The sequence below is a fragment of the Dreissena polymorpha genome, chromosome 11 (assembly GCF_020536995.1).
Source record: "Dreissena polymorpha isolate Duluth1 chromosome 11, UMN_Dpol_1.0, whole genome shotgun sequence".
In the NCBI taxonomy this organism is placed as follows: Eukaryota; Metazoa; Mollusca; class Bivalvia; order Myida; family Dreissenidae; genus Dreissena; species Dreissena polymorpha.
Genome location: NC_068365.1, coordinates 16,293,783 through 16,316,122, shown reverse-complemented (window position 1 = coordinate 16,316,122; position 22,340 = coordinate 16,293,783). Strand labels below are relative to the sequence as shown.

Sequence of the window (22,340 nt, the reverse complement as noted above, 5' to 3'; positions counted from 1 at the left end):
AGTATTGTTTTTTATTTAAACCTCAGTATTTCTAATATTATTATAAATGTGTATGTTAGGAGAAAATAAGTATTCTTCTTTTGTTTTATGAACTTATTGAACATCATGCATTATATTATAGGATATCAATTATACCAAATAAAAAAAACTTATTTGATTTGAAATACTAATTGTTTATAGGACTAAAAGTAGATGCGAAGTGACTTGTATTCTTCATTTGTGTATTTCAAGAAAAATTTCCCCCAAATTGTTTGTGTCTACTAAAAATTCAACAATCAATACTTCATAAGAACTGAATGGAAGTTTTAAATTTTGAGTATTACATAGTTTACTCCCTTTAATTGAAGCATTTTTATAGCATTGAACTAGTGTTAACAATTCATGCAGAACATAGCTAGGTGGTTATAAGTTGCATATTTGAGTGGGTTTAATACTTGACAATAACACAGGCTTATTAATGGTTGGACAGTGAATTTATAGTTGTGTCACAACACAGATTGTTTTGATAGTGTGCTCAGTGGAGTGTAGGTTTTGGGAAAAATACAAAACGGTCAGTGAAGTAGAACTTAAAGGTGCAACAGTGCATATTATCCTGGATTGTTTTGGAGTATAACCATAACTTGTATACTTTAGTTTTGAGTTGTACATTTACAACACACTATGGGAGGTTCTCCAAGTGCCTTTGTTGATCAGGAGTTCTTAAAGCACCAGAGTTTGGATGTACAGGTGAGAGTTTTGATACTTGGGAAGGGAGCCAATGTGCTCGACATGTGACATGTGTGGGACATTTGGGTGTAGATTAAAATTAAATAGCTTTCAAGGTAATTAAAGTCTGTTTGTTAAGTTTAAAAAAATATTTTAGCAAGTGTATTTGGCAGCATGTATACATTTTGCATGGATAGATTCTTATATGACATGCATGTAAATTGTTTTTATTCAAGAAAATGTTACAGTTTTCAATTTACTATGAACAACAGGGACTGTATAACACAACAGACCGTACTTATTGTGGTGTACTTTGTAGGCAATTTAAGGTAGAATCAATATCAAAGTCTACTAAGGCAATACACTTGCATGTATTCAACTTTAAATGTTGAATACCTCAGACTAAATGGGGTAGAAGTAATCCATTAATTGTATAAATTTACATTTGTGAATAAGACCAATTACTTGTATTGCTCCTTTAGAATCAGCATGGTTGAGTTCTAATGTGCAAGAACATTATATCAAGTCTAATTCCTGTATAAATAATTGACACTTATGATCATTATACCTTTATAGATATTGTGAACTGTGACGTTAATTACTCAGTAGTGTTCTAAGCGCTAGGGGCTATTTTTTGTTTACATGCACAAGTTTAAAACTATAAATAGGTGTGTATATGATATCAAGCAAACATGCCATACGTCCCAATTTTGGTGAGACAGTCCCACTTTTGAGCTGCTTGTCCCTCTGTATATCGATCTGACACAATTTGTCGGGATATATATTGGTACTAGAAGTTTTTAAAACTCAATTTCAAGCTCTGTTTGGCTAAAATCACTAATCCCTCACTTGTCCCCTAATGGCCCCTCTTATCATGAACTAGGCGTGTACAAGTAATGGGCGCGCCCAAGTATTGAGTTAACACTTAGCAGCATTTTGTTGTGAAATTAGGGATTCAAGTCATGTGATGGCGTTTTCATGATTAGGTAGCTTATCACTTTCCATAGAAGTATTGTAATGGTATCAAAGCCAACAGTTACTGAGTTATTATTTTACATCTCAATCAACTTCAAAGGTACCTCTAGTCTAGGTATCTTACTACTTCAGGTTTAAATATGCACGTATTATCTGTCAAAACTGCCATCACTGTTGATAGGATTTTCCTGAGTGGATTGAGTAACTTGGGAAACCTATCGATCTATTTCTTTTTAACCCCCCACGCATGGCCATAAGGTATCAGTATTGAACATAGCCATTATTATAAAAGAAGAAGAAAACAGCGATTTGTTAACCCCAAAATTGAATGCAGACAAATACAAGTTGATTTTTCACATAAGTTTACTTTTGTTTTTTTCTGATTTTCAGAAAATAGTTTGCATATATTGCATGAATCTAAATTTATATTCATTGGACATTTGCATCACACAATGTGCACATGTTAACTTTCCAATATTTAGACTTAAGTTTGAATCAGGGTCAAGTTCCTAAAAAAAATAGGTCACCAGATAAAATCCTTTAGAACTTGTTTTCATTGAAGGGGCCAGATTTATGACTGAACTTTTAAGATTTGGTCATATTATTTATCTTGACAATATGAAGGCAATGTTTGAACTAGCTGAGTCAAATGATGTCAAAACTAGATCACCAGGTCAAGTCTGCAACAATATATGTATCCCGGAAAAAGCAACTTTTTGAAAAACCCACTAATCTGCTGGTACATATAAACATGGCCCATTTATAATCCTTTCAAAATCACACACCGTATCAACCGTTATAATTTAAAGTAAGCTATCATTGGTTGATTTAATGGACCAGCGTTGTTTGTACCGGGGTGATTAGTGGGTTTTTCTTAACTCGTTCTTTTCCGGGATAGATCTATTGGTGTCTGTCAATACTCAGGTGAGCACTTATAGGCCATCATGGCCCTCTTGTTTTTGTAGAGCTTGTTTAACATTAAGTGTGTATCCTGTGCAGTATTAAACTTGTGTTACTAGAAGTAATATTTAAATGAAAGTTTTGTTTACCCAACCTCTAAAAGAAAGACAATATCCATTTTCAAAATCTTAAAATCTGAAACTTAATGATGAAAGATTACTACCAGTTATATGCATTCAATCTGAATATCATACTGTAATGCCACATTCCTAGTAGGTCCTTTACCTGTTTCACTGTCCTAGTCAGAGTATTTGACACAATAAAGTTTTATGTAGTGTGTCACAAATGACTCAAATCTTGTATGCAAGTCAGTTGAATATGATGTAAACAGTTATTGCTGAAGATATTGTTTGACACTGCACTGTTTAATGCTAACATATTTGTGAAGTATGAATTCTTTGCCTTGTTTAAGTTTCAAATTTAAAATAGTCATTCAGTTAATTCCCAGTGGTTTACAACCATTTAGCATGTGTAAAGTGTTTAGCCTGTGCGAATGTGTCAGGGACGACCTGGGTTAATGTGCATGCATAAAGTGTTGTCCCAGATTAGCCTGTGCGAATGTGCATGCGTAAAGTGTTGTCCCAGATTAGCCTGTGCGAATGTGTCAGGGACGACACTTTCAGCTTATATGGAATTTTTTCTTTGTAAGGAATTCTTTTCGTAACAAAAATCCAGTTTTGGCAGATAATGTTGTCCCTGATTAGGCAGTGCAGACTGCACATGCTAATCTGGGCCGACAATTTATGCACACATATTAAACCCAGTTTTTCCTTGGCAAGACTCAATTCGATTGTATTAATGTCTATTTCAGACATTTTTCATGTCTTTGTTATTACGAGGGACTTGTATTTATATGGTTGGCAAACAAAATCATGTGCAAAATATATATATATGGTTGGCAAACGAAATCATAAGCAAAATAAAAAAATAGAAGCAAATGTGACATCAGCATTTCTTAAAAATAACATAAAAAAATAAACTTATTCATATGCAAATAAAACAATAAAAACATTGGTTGGCTTGTTTTTTGTTTATTAATTTTTAGCTTGGCTGTTTTCGGAGAAAACCCTAGGTATTGTCATAGCAAGCTCGTCGTGTCGTGTCCACCGTCCACGTCTTGCTAAAACCTTAACATTTTGTCAAGGTTTTGAACATTGACTCTAAAATCAAAGTGTTTGAACCTACAACTTTGAAACTTCATATGTAGCTGCACCTTGATGAGTTCTACATGCCACACCCATTTTTGGGTCACTAGGTCAAAGGTCAAGGTCACTGTGACTTCTAAAAAAAATATTTTTTTTATATTTCTGTCAGGCTTTCATTTATTCAAAACTGCACCCGCAGCCGAGCGTGGCACCCGTTATGCGGTGCTCTTGTTATTCAATATGTTACATGTCAACTTGCCTCCAAGAAGTAACTTTTATGCCTTGATTTCTCTTCAATAACGTTAATTAGAAATGGAACATGGTTGGTAAAAATGCTTATTTGGATGCGTTTGATCTCTTCAAAGAAGAGGGGGTATATTGTTTTTGGTCTGTCTGTCTGTCTGTCTGTCTGTCTGTCTGTCTGTCTGTCTGTCTGTCTGTCTGTCCTGTCTGTCCTGTCTGTCCTGTCTGTCCTGTCTGTCCTGTCTGTCTGTCTGTCTGTCTGTCTGTCGGTCGGTCGGTCGGTCGGTCGGTCGGTCGGTCGGTCGGTCGGTCGGTCTGGTCTGGTCTGGTCTGGTCTGGTCTGGTCTGGTCTGGTCTGGTCTGTCTGTCTCAAAACTTTAACCTTGGCCATAACTTTTGCAATATTGAACACAGCAACTTGATATTTGGCATGCATGTGTATCTCATGGAGCTGCACATTTTTAGTGGTGAAAGGTAAAGGTTAAGGTCATCCTTCAAGGTCTAAGGTCAAATATATGGGGGGGCATAGTGTTTCACAAACACATCACTTGTTTATATAAATAATTTAATATGGGTTGTTGTTTAAATAGTTGCAGGGTCAATAATAGTTGTTGTTTCATTGGTCACTGGGTCAATAACATTTGTTGCTTCAATGGTTGCAGGGTCAATAACACTTATTGTTTCATTTATGATTGCAGGGTAAATAACGGTTGTTGTTTCAATGGTTGCAGGGTCAATAACAGTTTATTTTTTTAAAGGCTGCAAGGTCAATAACAATTGGTGTTTCAATGGTTGCAGGGTCCACATTTGTTAAAAGATGGTGTTTTGATGATTACAGGGTCAATATTGGTTTATGTTCTGATTGTTACAGGGTCAATTATGGTTGTTGTTTCAATGAATACAGGTTCAATATTGGTTTATGTTCTGATTGTTACAGGGTCAGTTATGGTTGTTGTTTCAATGATTACAGGTTCAATATTGGTTTATGTTCTGATTGTTACAGGGTCAATTATGGTTGTTGTTTCAATGATTACAGGTTCAATATTGGTTTATGTTCTGATTGTTACAGGGTCAATTATGGTTGTTGTTTCAATGATTACAGGTTCAATATTGGTTTATGTTCTGATTGTTACAGGGTCAGTTATGGTTGTTGTTTCAATGATTACAGGTTCAATATTGGTTTATGTTCTGATTGTTACAGGGTCAGTTATGGTTGTTGTTTCAATGATTACAGGGTCAATATTGGTTTATGTTCTGATTGTGACAGGGTCAATTATGGTTGTTGTTTCAATGATTGCAGGGTCCAGAGAAGTCCAAGATCAGCAAAAAAGCGGAGAAAGGTTTAGCAGTTTGTTTTGATGAAGAAGAAGTGAAAACGCTGCATGATGCTTTTAAGCGAGGGGCTCGAATTTCTAGTAAGTATAAGAAAATCCTCATTTGTATAGCTTACTACATTTAAAAAATGTGTAACCAGGAACTGCATGCACACTACAGGGCGGATGCAATACTATGACATTCTCATCCCACATGGTCTGTGCCATTAATGTATCACAACTGCAACGTATACACATGAATTAATCAAAGTACTGACAGTACTGGTGTGACGATGCTTTTGAAGAGGATTGATATAAAAGCATCTATTTAAGTTTATCTACATCACCACAATTGTGTATGTGGGTACGAAAATGTTGGGTAGGAAAAAAATGGGTACGAAAATTTTGGGTACAAAAATGATGCCCCAAAAATATTGGGTATGAAACAAGATTTGGTTACGAAAAAAGCATTTGGGTAGGAAAAAAAATGGGTACGAACAAAAAATTGGGTACGAGCAAAAATTTGGGTACGGAAAAAAATTGGGTACGAAAAAAATTGAGTACGAAAAATGTAGGGAACGAATAAAAAAATTGGGGTACGGGGAAGCAGTGCCCGTGGGGAACTTGATCCATTCAGCGAAACTGGGAGGCGGGTTACATTCTCGATCAAATATAACAAGAAATATCTTTAAAAAGATATTCAACGTTTATTTTCTGTACCACTTATCTTAAAAAAAGGTTCTGTTATAGTTAAACATTTGTGTGTTATAACATTATGTTTCAGCATATAAATTCAAAACTTGACATGCTCTTTAATTACACCATGCTCTTTTATTTCACATGTATATAATGCCAAACTTTATATTTCGTTGTTTCCTTTCCTAAGTTAATGATGCTATGTGTACGGACGTGATTTCACATGCCATCTAATTCAATAAGCTTAGGCATGTTTGTTCGTTAAGTACGGCAATAATATCATGATGATTCCCGAAAGTAGTAATGAGCACATTGTAGTATGAGTACTTGGATACGTGAGTTCGCACATGAACACATAGTAAGGTTAACTAAGTCTCCGCGATATGACCTAATATGTGTTTAAAACAGCAAACAATAGCCAACAAACGAATGAATTATCAAACATAGTATGTGCACTGATGTGGCTCTGTAATTTGTGTTTGAACAGTTTATTAAATATGCAAAATGAGACAGCACGCATAAGAGCCAGTTTCACAGATGTCATATGGCTATTATGCTGTTTATATAATATAATTGCTGCAACGTTTACAAATGGCAGGTTCAAAATATTTTGTTTTCTTTACACTCATGATTGCGTTGAAAGTTAATTATTCACGTTTTAATTCACAATTTATTTACTGAATCACGACAAATGTAAAATACAATACAGAAAATGCATAGTTGTTTCATTGATCTATATACATATAATGGATTGAATATAACTGATTTAAAATGAACGTATTCAAACTATTATTAAATCTTTTCCGCAGAATATGCTGTCCTATTTATAGCTGAGCTTCCTATACCTTTATCAATGATAATCAGCGAGGTATGCCGATTAGAAAAATCAAGCTATCTTTATCGGACTGGCTCGGTCTTTTACATAGGTCGCCATTGTGAATAAATTTTTCATGGTATGATAACTTAGACGAGCTGCTTCACAGCACCATCAAAAAATTTCATGTAAAATGTTGTATACAAAGGAAAGGAACACATTTGATGTGATCAGCTTATATATGAGCCTTCATCTGGGATAATGGGGCTTAATGCTTATGTGTAAGGTGTCATCTCAGACTAGCCTGTGCAGTCTACACTGACAAATCTGTGATGACACTTGAGGCAATGTATTAAGCCCCAGTTTTCCAGATTGCGACTCAAATACACATCATAATGGCCTAAAGCCTCAAATTCAAGTCAGTCATAATGTAAGGCTTTCATTTTTAAAGTGAGAAATTTTGGCCATGATGGCCAACTTGAGTTTTGGTTAAAAAAGTCTTAAAGACTAGAGTATATTAAATGGTTCATTGTCAGACAAAGTAACGTTCTAATGGATGATAATAATTATAAATTATAGAGTGTTTTATTGCTGTTTAGAGCAATTTATCATTTGTGATGTAAAATAATGACTACAAAATCTGTCCCAAAGTATATATAGCATGTACTATATATAATAGCTAATTGACAAATGTTATCATGAATTATAATGCATTTATTTAGATATACCTTTGTCAACCTAAAGTTAAGTTTGTAAGTCTATAGATTGCAGTAAAATAAAAACACACACCATTAAGGAACAAATAGATCAAATCTGCAACATCTTAAAATTTCAAATGCAAATAGAAAACATGTATTGCTTGCCAGCATGGTTCAATTTGCCCCTCATAAATTATGATCTTTTAAAGCAGAGTTGTTTCTCCTATGTGTATGTTAAGCCTTCATTTTTTTACAACATGGACTATTAAGGGTTAAACAATGAATGGGTCAAAATGTCAGCATTTAATAAGCTCAATTCATTTGTCAGATGGTTCAACAAATAGACAATAACTTTAATTATTCTTGGCCTTGCACTTTCCTCTGTTTATATGGAACATTGAATAAAAATAATTTTACTTTAATTCGGCTTTCTCGCTCTTAAATTGTGTCGGTCAATTATCTGATCAATTTTTTGTGGCCTAATTATTTTCATGATTGTATTCTTATAACACTTTATGAAAGCACTTGATTGGGTAAAACTCAGGTTTGATATCACTACCAGGATGTAAATGGTGTTAATTGCTTCCTTATCATGATCATGAAATCATTACTGATGTGTGTTATTCAGTTGATGAATAATAGCAATCAGGGCTTTCGCAAATGGGTGACTTCGGCGACTGTCGCTTAAAATTTCAAAAGGTTGCCGTGTTCTGACCTCACAGCTAAAAAAAATGTGCCTTAATTTTCCCTTTACACAATGCCTGTCACTAGAATTGAAACCACGCCTCCAGGCGTATCTTTATTGCCGATACAGGCACCGCTGAGTGTAACGCTTGGTGACATCAGCCAATGGGAGTGTTGTTCCAGCACAGTAGCGAGGGATTACGTCCAATCACATGATCTCGCTTATTGATAGCTAATTGAAAGCAATTATCGTGTCAAGATGACACAATAAACCGTTGAATGGGGGCATGTGCCCTTTGTTATTTCGCTCGGTGCCAATTTTGCCCGGTCTGTTATTTATTGATTTCTGATTGATAAGCGGCTGGCACTAACATGAGCAGTTATTGACGAACACTCTTCGTTACTTTCTAAAAACCGTACAATTCTACGCATGTTGCAATTGTCCGCCATCTTGCAATTTTAAATTATGTCACAATGTGTAAATTAAAGCACTGCAATATCACATTTTAAAACAATATTTCAACCAAATTATATATTGATTGCGTTTTCGCTAGGTTACGGGTTACTGGTTTTTATTTTCTGGAGTCAAGCGATTTGCATATTTTATTTTAAGTGCAAAAGACGTATCTCGACATGTTTTCGGACAGTCGTTTTCGGATACGGTATGGTGCGTCGATTTTAATGTACATAGGGCGTTCTTTATAACATTTTTATAGAATGACAAATACACATTCGGTGTTACGGACGGTCTGGTTGACAATATTTTGCATTGTACTAAACAGAACTTGCTCCTACAAAGACTTTAAAAAATCACACCCACAACCTTGATTGTATTCTTTCTTGTAAAGTCATGATAATATTTTCTAGAAAAATGACACTGATATAATTCTTGTTTTAGAGTGATGTTATGCTTGTTTTAAAGTATATATGCTGACTATATACATGTATCTATTATATACATGCATAATGGTTAAAATCTGACAATTAAATTGAGATTTTATTGCAAAAAAAAGATATGTTATTTCGATTGTTTTTCTTTTTCAGTTTATGATGTAACAGCTGGCTGATTGTCTTTAAAAGTTGATAACAGCCTTAACAAAACGTTATGTCGTAGTCGTCTGCTAGAATAAGACTTAGTCTATTTAGGACCTATTTCCCCCTGATTCTAAAAGCTTCTCCCTATTTCTAAAAACTTCTTCCTACTGTGGGCTGAGGGAGAAGTGACTTCTCCCTAAAATCTGAGCAACGCTAGAGCCATGGCAATTTGACCATTGTTGGCTTCTCAAATGAGCATGTCGGTTTTGTTGGTTTTTAATCTGTATCACTTATATTGTTTTTTAGTTCCCAGACAAAATTGTAGACTAAATTTATGGGATATTTTATTTTATATTTGTCCATTCAAATGTTTGTCCTGATCTGTTTTGGATGCATATACAAGTTTGTTTTAGTTCAGTCTGACGAAGTTCCTTGACATGTAGTTTACTATTAAAGAATGTATTTTAGACGTTATATATTGATTCTTACCTTTGTTAATTTAGTTTTATCACTGTAAAACTATGGCAATAAACTGTTAATCTAAAATGATGCTCTCCATTATAACGCATAATCCAATATAACATTGGTGGGTTTTCGGTTCTGTTTTTTTCCAACCTTCCATGTCTGTTTAGTGCCGTTTTCTTAAAATTTAAATATAGGGTCGCCCATTGAGCGATTGAATAATTGCTAAATTATAATCCAACCAATAAGAAATATCACCTGTGAAACACCTGGTTGCTGGGTGGGGGATGTTTACTTGTAGTGCCCAGGATATTGTTCTTCACCTGGTTGCTGGGTGGGGGATGTTTACTTGTAGTGCCCAGGATATTGTTCTTCACCTGGTTGCTGGGTGGGGGATGTTTACTTGTAGTGCCCAGGATATTGTTCTTCACCTGGTTGCTGGGTGAGGGATGTTTACTTGTAGTGCCCAGGATATTGTTCTTCCATGTGTTTGAAGGGAGGCCCATGTTTTATAAACTTTCCCCATCCTGTTCTTTTGTAGTGAAAACAGCTGTCCAGATTTATAATCTGGCACAATTGAGATCATTTTGCCTGTTCTTATCCATCAGACAAATCAAGTTCTCTCAGTCTATCAGAATACATCATTATGATACTGACCCTCTTTGTGTCTCTAAAGAAAATAAGATCTGATACTACATGCTTCTTAGTTGAAATTAATTGAGGGGAAAGTAAATTTCCCATTAAAAAAAGGTTAAGCCAAGTGCCATATCTTAATGAACCTTACAATATCAAATGGCTGAACCCGTAGGCAGAGGAGCCATGTTGTCTGAACAGAAACATTCTTCAAAACTTGCCTAGACAATAGACCATATTTCAAGTAGTGATTGCCACTTAATAGTATACATGATGGAATGCCAAGAATACTTTGCAGTCTTAAGTAGTGTACCCTGCAATTAAGAAGTATTATATAATAATTTATTATGAAATCTCCATATTTGTCTACCAAGGCTTATATTTCATTTTTAATGGTTGATACATGTATATTAAATAAACTCCTAGACTGATTGGTTGACAATCCATACTTACGAGATGTGCAAGGGACTTTTGTCAAATAATTGAGGAACATATACTAGAGTGCTGGGTCATGATTATACTTTGAAATATGCATCAACATTCTTTTTGTACTTTATTACTATTTGAACTCATGTCTGAAACGTTGTTTGTTGGTTGGTCCGTATGACCACAAAATATTGGTTGGTTTGCCTGCAAAAGTGTTACATGTTTGTAATAGTGAAATTACTTAATCAACATTTCCCATATTTAAATGAAAACTGAAAGTATGTCATCATCATGAAGAATGATGTGTGGAGATGTGCAGGATACTTTTGTTCAGGCGCAATGGTCCTCTCATTCCTGAGCTAATTGCCTTAAACCCTTTCCCACTTAAAAGCAAAGTGGAAATTATGGCTTTGTGCAAACAGCATAAAACCAGAACAGCCTGCGGGTTACTCCCAGTCTGTTCAGGTTTTATGCTGTTTGCTGCTGATCAGTATCTTAGGGTTGGAAATGAAGCCTTTAAAACTTGAATCTTGTAAGAAAGGCCTTTAATATAAATTAACTTTCTATGGGACTACAAATTTGTCAAAATATGTATCTAAGTGGTAAAGGGTAAACATACCGACCAAGTGTATTGTATTACAAAAGTTAATTTAAGTTGTTGGAGTTGTTGTATATATCATGTTCCTCTTGTTTTCTTTCAGATAATGGCAAATGTTTGGGATGGAAGCCATCTCCCAAAGAACCTTTCAAATGGATCTCGTATAATGATGTAAGAACATCTTGTTGATTTGTACATGCAGAATACAATGGTGTAATTAAATGTAAATTATGTACAAGTACTTCAAGTAAAAGTACTCAAGACTACTGCATTTCAATAGATTGTTATCAGGATCTAGTGTATATGATTGCGGTTACAAATGACTGAATGCAAATGAGGCAAAATAAAATGTTTGACATGTGTTTTAATACTTGTAAAAATATGTCTGTGCAGAAAGTTTTCTCATAGATAAGCCTGTGGAATATCTGGGACTACACTTTTTTGTCTAAACTGGACTTTTGTTTAGAAGAGACTTCATTCAACCTAAAAGTTCTATAAAAGCAGAAATTGTCATCCCTGTTTAATCTGGGACTACACATTGCGCACATGCATACCTTCTAGTTTTCCTAGAACATTGCTCCATTGTTTACAATTGTTGTCTATTTTAGGTACTGACTCGTGCCAGTAATGTTGGGGCGGGGCTGATCTCCCTGGGTCAGGCCGCTAGCAATAAAACCCATATTGGTATTTACTCACAGAATAATGCTGAGGTAAGATTTTAAACTTTATATTTTCTATACATCTGGAAATATTAATTAATCTGTAATACTCTTATTCAGAGGTGTACAATGCATGCAATAACAATATAAGAACATGGATTTAAAACTAATTTTGTGTTGCTAGGGACAAGCTGTATTTCTGTGGAGGCCTAAATTGGTAGACATTTATTTTGAAGTTTTTATGATCCTGCCATGCTACTGACAAGAATGTTACCCCTGTTCATGTTTTTGTGCGTGTGTTTGTGGTGCTTATTACGCTGTCACACGTGATGGGATTTCAAAATAAATGGGCTTAAATGATCATCATATAAATATGATGTGTTGCATGCAACATCCATGTCGTTTGCTTTAAGGTTCCATGGAGTTTGTGCGTAATTTTATGTTAACAATATGAAGCATGAAACTACCATTTCTGTTGCTTCAACCTCTGTGTCAGAGTGCACACTTGAAGGCGTGTTATAATAGTCCTTGTATGGTATTATTGATAGGAGATGGTCATGTGACTGTCAGCTCTATTTCTGTACAGTACATATGTACATGTATTGATCAACATGATATCATTAATAGACTAATTATTGTGCGTGGTAAAATATCAATGTCACATATGTGAAATAGCCTATAGCAATAGTTACACAATACTGGTACATACATGCTGAATTAACTGTGTCCATGTGTGGCAAACAATACTTGTTATTGCAGCAAATGGCCGGTCTTCACCAAACAATTCTAAGACTATATGTCTAAGAATAAAGAATTTTGATTAAATTGGAATATTCAAGAATTTCTGTAATCCATGGCAAATACCACATCTATCTACATCATTTTCATGTAGAACATTTTGTTATGCTACAGGCAATATCACTATTGGTAGCCTGTGTTGATTCAAATGCTGGTCATATATTTTTTGCAGGTTCTTAGTCTATTCTTTATTCTTAAATCTAAGAATGGGTTTGTGAATTATTATAGGCCTGGATCTCAATATTTTATAGTCACACCCTGAAATGCAATTAATCTGACTGATTTGAGGACAAGTGTTTACAATTGGTCATGTTATTTTTTTTGTGTTTCAGTATTTTATAGCAGAGCAGGCCAGTTACATGTATTCCATGTGTATCGTCCCGTTGTATGACACACTGGGGTTGGAGGCGTGCAACCATATCATCAACCAAGGTATGCAACCATATCATCAACCCAGGTTTACAACCATATCATCAACCAAGGTATGCAACCATATCATCAACCTAGGTATGCAACCATATAATCAACCTAGGTATTCAACCATATCACCAACCAAGGTATGCAACCATATCATCAACCAAGGTATGCAACCATATCATCAACCAAGGTATGCAATCATATACCCAGGTTTGCAACCATAGCATCAACCAAGGTATGCAACCATATCATCAACCAAGGTATACAACCATATCACCAACCAAGGTATGCAACCATAGCATCAACCAAGGTATACAACCATATCACCAACCAAGGTATGCAACCATATCATAAACCAAGGTATACAACCATATCACAAACCCAGGTTTACAACCATATCACAACCAAGGTATGCAACCATATTATCAACCAAGGTATACAACCTTTTCATCAACCAAGGTATACAACCATATCACCAACCAAGGTATGCAATCATATCATATACCCAGGTTTGCAACCATATCATCAGCCAAGGTATGCAATCATATCATCCACCAAGGTATGCAACCATATAATCAACCAAGATATGCAACTGTATCATCAACTTAGGTATGCAACCAACACATTTACCAAGGAATGCTTGGTTTTACCTCAGTATTGAAATCACCTGTCCACCAAAATTAATATATGGATCTTTAAGAAAACCAGATTGGTCATGTGTATAAAGTTTAGTCTTAGATTAGATTTTGAAGTCAGCAATACACTGTGTTTTATCTGAGAGCCACTTTTTTTTTGGTTTTAACCGATAAGAAAGATTAGAATGCCACATGCTATTAAGCTGGAAATTATTTTACTGCTCTCATAGATTCATGATCCTTATTCAGGTTATTTTTCTATAATTAACTTTCAATACATCATTTTACTGCTATAAATACTTTATTGTCCCCTATCGGTTTCACTGGAGGGGACTTATGGTTTGCGCTCTGTGTGTCTGTCTGTCTGTGAGTCTGTCTGTCACACTTTTCTGGATCCTGTGATAACTTTAAAAGTTCTTAGTATTTTTTCATGAAACTTGAAATATGGATAGATGGCAATATGGACATTGTGCACGTCATTTCATTTTGTTCCTGCGTCAAAAATTCTGGTTGCTATGGCAACAAATAGACTAGAAATACTGCTGAAAATGGTGGTTTTCTGGATCTTGCGATAACTTTAAAAGTTCTTAATATTTTTTCATGAAACTTGCAACATGGATAGATGGCAATAAAGCCAATATGGACATTATGCACGTCATTTCATTTTGTTCCTATGACAAAAATTGTGGTTGCTATGGCAACAAAAAAAATAATCTGAAAATGGTGGAATTTCTTACAAATTTTGGAGCCATTAGGGGACCGTATTGCTTGACAATAGCCTTGTTTATATTGTGTTTGTGTAAGTTTACATCACCAGAGGAGGCAAATTTGGTCGCCATAAAAAAGCTAGCCAAACTATTAAGTTATTGGATACTTCACATTTATGGTTCACTCCAGCCATGGCATCAATTAAAATGAGGGACCCAAACAAAATAATGGTTTTTAAGTTCAATAACTGAATTGATAAAACAACATGTAATGAAACTTTGCACCTTTTATAGCATGCCTACCATTTTGATATTGCTCAATACTTTCTGTGCCGTCAGTAGGATGGCATATAGTAGTCAGGCAGTCCGGCATTCCTTTTCCTGAAGTTATTTACGCAACACTTAAAGATTTTGAGCTGATTTTTTATATGTTAATCTACCTTCATGATTTACATATGTAGTGTGAGTTTGGTTCCGGTTCATTGATGTTTGAAGTTATGGGCCTTGGACTTAACAATTTTCTAAATAATAGCTGCTTCTGGCTCCAAAGCGCAGTAGGGGGAATTGTGTTTCACAAACACATGACTTGTTAAAATAAATTAAATTAGGTTGCAAATAACAAGACAAATGCATTTCAATAGTTTGTATTAAGGCACCACAATTCCTCTATTCATATCCTAAGTTGGAGCATAAGTATACTGCCAGTAATAAAGTCAAGTCTGTCCGTCAGTCTGTGTGTCTGTTGAAGAAAGTGTCATCCTTGATCTGCCTGTGAGGACTGCACAGGCTTATCACAGATGACACTACGAACATGCATTTTGACCCGTTTACTCGGAGCGTCATTTGTAATCTGTTTGACAGCGGAGTTATCTCTGATCATCTGCGACAAGAATGAGAAGGTCAAGAGCCTCTTGGGTCGTATGTCGGACACGCCCAACCTGAAGATCTTGGTTGTCATGGAAACGCTTAATGAGGAAAGTCAGACTCTGGCCACGAAACACCAGGTCAAACTCCTGCAGTTTACAGATATGGAGGTGAGGACTGTGAATTACCAGTGTAAATATACGTCCAGCCAATCTGAAATAACATAAACATTGGAGCATTGACTTGCTCGCAAAATACCAGGCTTCCTTGATATTTGTTTCTGATTTTCTGATCAATATAGAATGTTTTGCACAATTTCATCACTTCTTGTTTAATTTATTTGTACTTATTCTTTAAAAAAGCTTTTGGTTATGATGGCCTATAAGATTCTCATTCAGTAAACTGTTCCTTGAACATTTACATCAGCAGAAACTTCCCTGTATACTTCCAACAGACTTTCAACGCGGTCAGCGCTTTGATTGTTAAGATGTATTTTCCATTTGATTTTCATACATTTAGCTTTAAAACATACATCATAAATCTCCTGAAAAAAGCACAGCAATTATTGTAAAACATGAAATTTTGTGAACATATATATGAGCCGTGCCAAATTGGCATGTGCAGTCCGCACAGGCTAATCAGGTACAACACTTTACGCCTAAGCTTGATTTTTGCTTAGAAGAGACTTTCTTAAAACAATTTCTTTTATAAAAGCGGAATGTGTTGTCCCTGGTTAGCCTGTGCAGACTGCACATGCTAATCTGGGACGACACTTTACACACATGCATTAAGCCCCCTATTCACAGAGCAAGGCTATATATGATTCTTCAAGAGGAGTATTTGTTTCTACTGTGAAAGAGTTTTAATCATGTTTGCATTTTCTGACAGTTAAAAAAAATAAGTCACTTTTCAATGTTCATAAATTATAGGTTTTTTTAAATATTTATATTTTGTCTCTATGTCAATGTCAATCTTATTACAATTGTATTACAGTTCACTGTTTTAGTAAACCTCTATACATGTATATCAACAGAGATATTCAGGTTTTGATACAGTTCACTGTAATTGTAATCCTTACATGTTTGTGTTTTCAGAAAGCTGGTGAAAGTGCTCCACAACAACCTAAAGTAAGGGAGGTTACTCCATTACTACAGTTTTTAGCTCCCCTGAGCACAACATGCAATGCTAATTTTGAGCTTTTTGTCCCCTACTGGTTTCATCGGAGGGGACTTATGGTTTGCGCTCTGTGAGTCTGTCTGTGAGTCTGTCACACTTTTCTTGATCCTGCGACATAAACTTTTAGATGGCAATATGGACATAATGCATGTCGTTTCGTTTTGTTCCTATCAAAAATTCTGGTTGCTATGGCAACAAATAAAAAAAAATGCTGACAATGGTGGAGCCGGTAGGGGACATATATTGCTTGGCAATAGTCTTGTTTTATCACCTTTTGTTCGTCCCTCTTGCATTGCATGCCTTGTCTGCTTTCAACATTTGCCTTGAGGAAACCCAAGACGCTGCATTTATTTCCCAATCTTCATGAAACTTGGCCAGAGCATTGGTCCTAATAATATCTTTCAGTTTGTAAGTCACTGTGGTTGACAAAGGGTCAGAAACAAGGTCACATTTTGAAATTATGAAAACTGTTTGTGAACACTCTAGAGGCCACATGTATTTCCCAATCATCATGAAACTGGGTCAGAACATTTTGTCCAAATGCTATCTTTGCCGAAATTGACGATGGTTAATGAACAAAATCTTATGTTCATTATGTTCATTATTAATGTTTATTCGTTATGTTCCTATATTTCTCATAGGCTTATCACGGACAACACTTCAGCATTTAAGGAATTTCTCATTTGAAGGAAGTCTCTTTAAATGGAAAATCAAGTGGAAGCTGAATGTGTTGCCCCTGATTAGCCCTGTGTGAACTGCACAGGCTAACCTGGGTGGACACTTTATGTAGCCATGTGTGAACTGCAGGCTAACCTGGGTGGACACTTTATGCCCATGCATTTAGCCTCATTTTCCCATAGTGCGGCTCATGCGCATTAAGCCTTATGTTTCCAGGTCACACCTCACTATATCACTTGTTTGTTTTATAGCCTGCCGGCCCAGATGACCTGGCGGTGGTGTGTTACACCAGTGGGACTACGGGGCTGCCTAAGGGTGCCATGTTGACCCATCGTAACTGCCTAGCACCTGTACTGGCCTGTACAAACCTGTTTGTAAGTGCACACTCGGTGCTTTGTTCACAACACATTTGTAAGGGAGGCAGTTAACAAAAGTAAGGTGGTCTTTTTTTTATGCCCCTGGATGGAAAGATTGGGGGCATATTGTTTTTGGCCTGTCTGTCTGTCATTCATTCATTCATTGTGTGTGTCCAAAAACTTTTACTTTAATTTTGCATTATTGAAGATAGCAACTTGATATGTGGCATGCCTGTATATCTCATGGAGCGGCACATTTTGAGTGGTGAAAGGTCATGGTCATCTTTCGAGTTCAAAGGTCAAATTTATGGCTTCAAAGCGGCGCAATAGGGGGCATTGTGTTTCTGACAAACACATCTCTTGTATATCTGAAAACTGTAGAAAATATCATCTTGAAACTTTGAGAGATCTCATTTAGGGGAAGGGAAGTGCACAATATAACTAAAAATGTTTTTATGACTGGGCAGTGATTGCCCTTTATTTATATTCATTCTGAACATTTGTCTTATTAAAAAAGATAACAAGATCTCTGTCTCATTAAGGGAAAGTGGGGTTTCTAAGAAACAATAATCATGCATTCCATTGTTTAAGGATTACTCCACTTTGTTTTAAAACCGAACTAGCAATCTGACAGAGCAGTATATGGAGGGCATTTTGGAACAACAGTTACAGTTCTAGTTTCCTTGGGAATATTTATAAATTACTATAAATATTATGTAGATAATGCCAAGGCATTACGGCTGCACATTTATTCCATGATTGCTACCATGCAGAAGTTTTCAGTTTGAAGGGACATATAAAGAAAATGTTGAAAAATGTGAACCATAAAAGTATAGGGAATATCATGAACAAGATAAATCATAATCTAAGGAACATGTTTATTACAAATATTATTAAGCATATTCAGGTAAATTCAAAATAACAAAATGCAACTATGAAAAAAGTCCACATATAATTCAACCGTGTGTGACACATGCAGAATAATTAATGCCTGTTTATGATTAGCCTTTGTTTGTTTTCAGAATACCAACAACTTGGTTGTGACTGCTGATGACACATTAATATCATACCTGCCATTGGCTCACTCCTATGAACGACTTTGTGAGGTGGGTGCTCAAGGGAACCTGGAGTTATGTGTCATCTCAACATTGAACATGCACTCTAGTGTTACATAAACCTTTTTGCTTCAGAAAGGTGTCTTGGTTTTTAAGAAAAAAATGTAGATAACTTTTGTAAAATCTAATTAAATTTTTACCAAACGGAAATATCAGAGCAATTATCACCTATTTCAGTTTTTTAAATTTGCTTATTTTTTATCATATTCCATTATCAAGTATGCTCTGAGAAAATTACATTCCCATTGAATTAACAAGTGTCTTGTTCTGATAAAACTGGGCATAATACATGTGTGTAAAGTGTCGTCGTAGATTAGCCTGTGCAGTCCGCACAGGCTAATCAGGGATGACACTTTCTGCCTAAACTTGATTTTCAGTAAGGAGGGATTTCCTTGAAACTAAAAATACCATGAAAGCAGAAAGTGTCATCCCTGATTAGCCTGTGCGTACTGCACAGGCTAATCGGGGACGACACTTTACGCACATGAATTAAGCCCAGCTTTCTCAGAACAAGACACAACAAGATCCTCAATCTGTAAAATTGGCTTAATTCATGTGCGTAAAGTGTCATCCCAGATTATCCTTTGCAGTTTGCACAGACTTATCAGCTTTTATAGAATATTTCATATAAAGAAGGTCTATTCTAAACCAAAATCTAATCTATTGTAGATGGTAAATTTTGTCCCCAAATGAGCCTGTGATGACTGCTCTGGCTAATCTGGGACAACACTTTACACACATGCATTAAGTGGGACAACACTTTACACACATGCATTAAGTGGGACAACACTTTACACACATGCATTAAGTGGGACAACACTTTACACACATGCATTAAGTGGGACAACACTTTACACATATGCATTAAGTGGGACAACACTTTACACACATGCATTAAGTGGGACAACACTTTACACACCTGCATTAAGTGGAACAACACTTTACACACATGCATTAGGTGGGACAACACTTTACACACATGCATTAAGTGGGACAACACTTAACACACATGCATTAAGTGGGACAAAACTTTACACACATGCATTAAGTGGGACAACACTTTACACACATGCATTAAGTGGGACAACACATTACACACATGCATTAAGTGGGACAACACTTTACACACATGCATTAAGTGGGACAACATTTACACACATGCATTAAGTGGGACAACACTTTACACACATGCATTAAGTGGGACAACACTTTACACACATGCATTAAGTAGGACAACACTTTACACACATGCATTAAGTGGGACAACACTTTACACACATGCATTAAGTGGGACAAAACTTTACACACATGCATTAAGTCCTGTTTGTCTTGAGCAAGGCTCATTCCTTATAAATAAACATAGCTGTATTTCCACCCTGTTTCAAACAGCAAGAAAAAGTAGGGTTTTGTTAATCAATAATTCCATGCTGTATTTGTGTCCTATATATTTTAGGCTTGCATGTACACATGCGGCGGGAAGATTGGGTTCTTCCAGGGTGATGTACGTACGCTACTGGACGATATCAAGGAGCTACAGCCCACTGTGTTCCCATCTGTACCCAGACTTCTCAACAGGGTCTACGACAAGGTGAGTTTTAAAGCTGGACTGGTCACTTGTAAACTGCACCACTCTAATTGCTAGGATTGGGGGTAGGCTATTTTACTGCACTGATATGACTTTCTTACTGTTACAAATTAACAAAAAGTCTAACAAAAATCATTATCGTTCGTGGGATATTAATTTTCATTGATTTTGTTTAAGCGATCCACAAATTCAACATATACACATCGGAAAACGACTGATGCAAAATCAAAAATCCAAGGATTAATGTTTCAATGAAGAAGTCTTTTTTTTTTTGAAAATCCACTAAATTTCATGCAGACATATAAATGATTTTACAGTAATAGCAATCACATAGTTTGTTTGCAATAACACTACTCTGGGCCTGTATTCACCAACGGATTCTTAGACATAAGAATAAAGAATAGACTTAGAACAAGAAAATTATGCTCAGTGTTTGATTATTTACAGTCTACCACTGGTTATTTTGCCATAAACAAAGCATCCTTTATGAAGAATGCTGTAGATAGTGGTGATTAATGCCAAGTTTGACTCAGTAATAAAGCAGCTCTTGAATATCCAATTTAAAGAATATTCTCTATTCTTAGACTGAAGTCTAAGAATTGGTTGGTGAATACGGGCCCTGTATACAAATCATAAATAATTTTAATACCCCTGTGTTGTGTCTGTGTGTCAATGCTAGGTAATGGCAGTGCATGTGCCTAAAGTGTTGTCCCAGATTAGACTTTGAAGTCCGCACAGGCTTATCAGGGGCGACACTTTCCGCTTTGATGGGGTTTTTGTATAAAGGAAGTCTCATTATATTCAAAATCCAGTTTTGACGGAAATTATCCCTGATTAGTCCACATAGGCTAATCAGGGACAACACTTTCTGCTTAAACTGGGTATTTGTTTTGAAGAGACTTCCTTTAGAAGAAAAATTCTGTAAAAGTGGAAACTGTTGTCCCTGATTAGCATTTGCAGACTATATAGGCTTATCTGGGACGACACTGTAGGCACATGCATTAAACAAGTCTCAACTGTAATACATGTGTCTTACATATCTGTGTCAGGTGATGGCAGGAGCTGGAGCCAGTGCTATCAAGTCACGCATGCTGAACATGGCGCTGGCCTCCAAAGAGAAGGAGATCAAGAGGTAAGGTTGTTTTCTGGAAAACTGTAAACCGCGCTCCGGGAAAACGGCGCAGTGCATGTGCATAAAGTGTCATCCCAGACCAGCCTATGCAGTCCAGATTTCCTGTCTGGTCTTGATTTTAATTTAAAAGCGACACCCTTTTAAAAAAAAATAGGGACGAAACTTGGCTGTAAATGCATTTTGTGCTAAGAAGAGACTGTCTTAAAAAAACACACCATAAAAGCTGAATGTGTTGTTCATGATTAACCTGTGCAGACTGCAGTCCACACAGGCTAATCTGGGTTAACACCTTAGGCACATGCACATAGCCAAGTTTTCCCTTAATGCGACTCATTGTAAGAATGTGCATTTTTGTCTTGTAAAAACTGTCGAGCCTTCGTGTTGTGAACTGCAATTCACAGTTGGTTTTATCATAGCTAAATTTTTTATGCTCCCCAAAATTTTTCGGGGAGCATATAGTTGCCAGTTTGAAGTTCCTTCCGTACTTCCTTCCTTCCGTCACACTTTTGTTACCGTTTCTCATAGCACCTTCAATACTTTACTGATCTCTTGCATATTTGGCATGTAGGTACCTTGCATGGACCTCTACCTTTTGATGAGGTTTGAGGTCATTGGGGTCAAAGTCAAGGTCACAGAGGCTAATAATATACTTTTTCCATCACACTTTGTTTACAGTTTCTCATAGCACCTTCAATACTTTACTGATCTCTTTCATATTTGGCATGTAAGTACCTTGCATGGAACTCTACCTTTTGATGAGGTTTGAGGTCACTCTGTCAAGGTCACCGAGGCTAATAATAATATACTTTTTCCGTCACACTTTTGTTACCG

The 22,340-nt window shown here is 36.0% G+C and overlaps 1 protein-coding gene across 6 annotated transcripts in view; it reads left to right on the top strand.

Moving 5' to 3' along the window:
- Positions 1-22,340, top strand: part of LOC127851026 (long-chain-fatty-acid--CoA ligase 1-like) — a 106,150-nt gene that overhangs the window by 63,050 nt on the left and 20,760 nt on the right. For 5 of the 6 annotated variants that reach the window (XM_052384467.1, XM_052384466.1, XM_052384470.1 and 2 more), the window contains 10 exons: positions 5,329-5,443; positions 11,491-11,558; positions 11,996-12,097; positions 13,177-13,276; positions 15,465-15,637; positions 16,562-16,594; positions 17,573-17,695; positions 18,700-18,783; positions 20,246-20,380; positions 21,427-21,509. In XM_052384467.1, the coding sequence (XP_052240427.1) occupies positions 5,329-5,443; positions 11,491-11,558; positions 11,996-12,097; positions 13,177-13,276; positions 15,465-15,637; positions 16,562-16,594; positions 17,573-17,695; positions 18,700-18,783; positions 20,246-20,380; positions 21,427-21,509 (1,016 nt within the window). Of the gene's footprint in view, positions 1-370; positions 727-5,328; positions 5,444-11,490; positions 11,559-11,995; positions 12,098-13,176; positions 13,277-15,464; positions 15,638-16,561; positions 16,595-17,572; positions 17,696-18,699; positions 18,784-20,245; positions 20,381-21,426; positions 21,510-22,340 lie in introns of those variants that run through there. The other variant, XM_052384472.1, reaches the window with a different exon arrangement.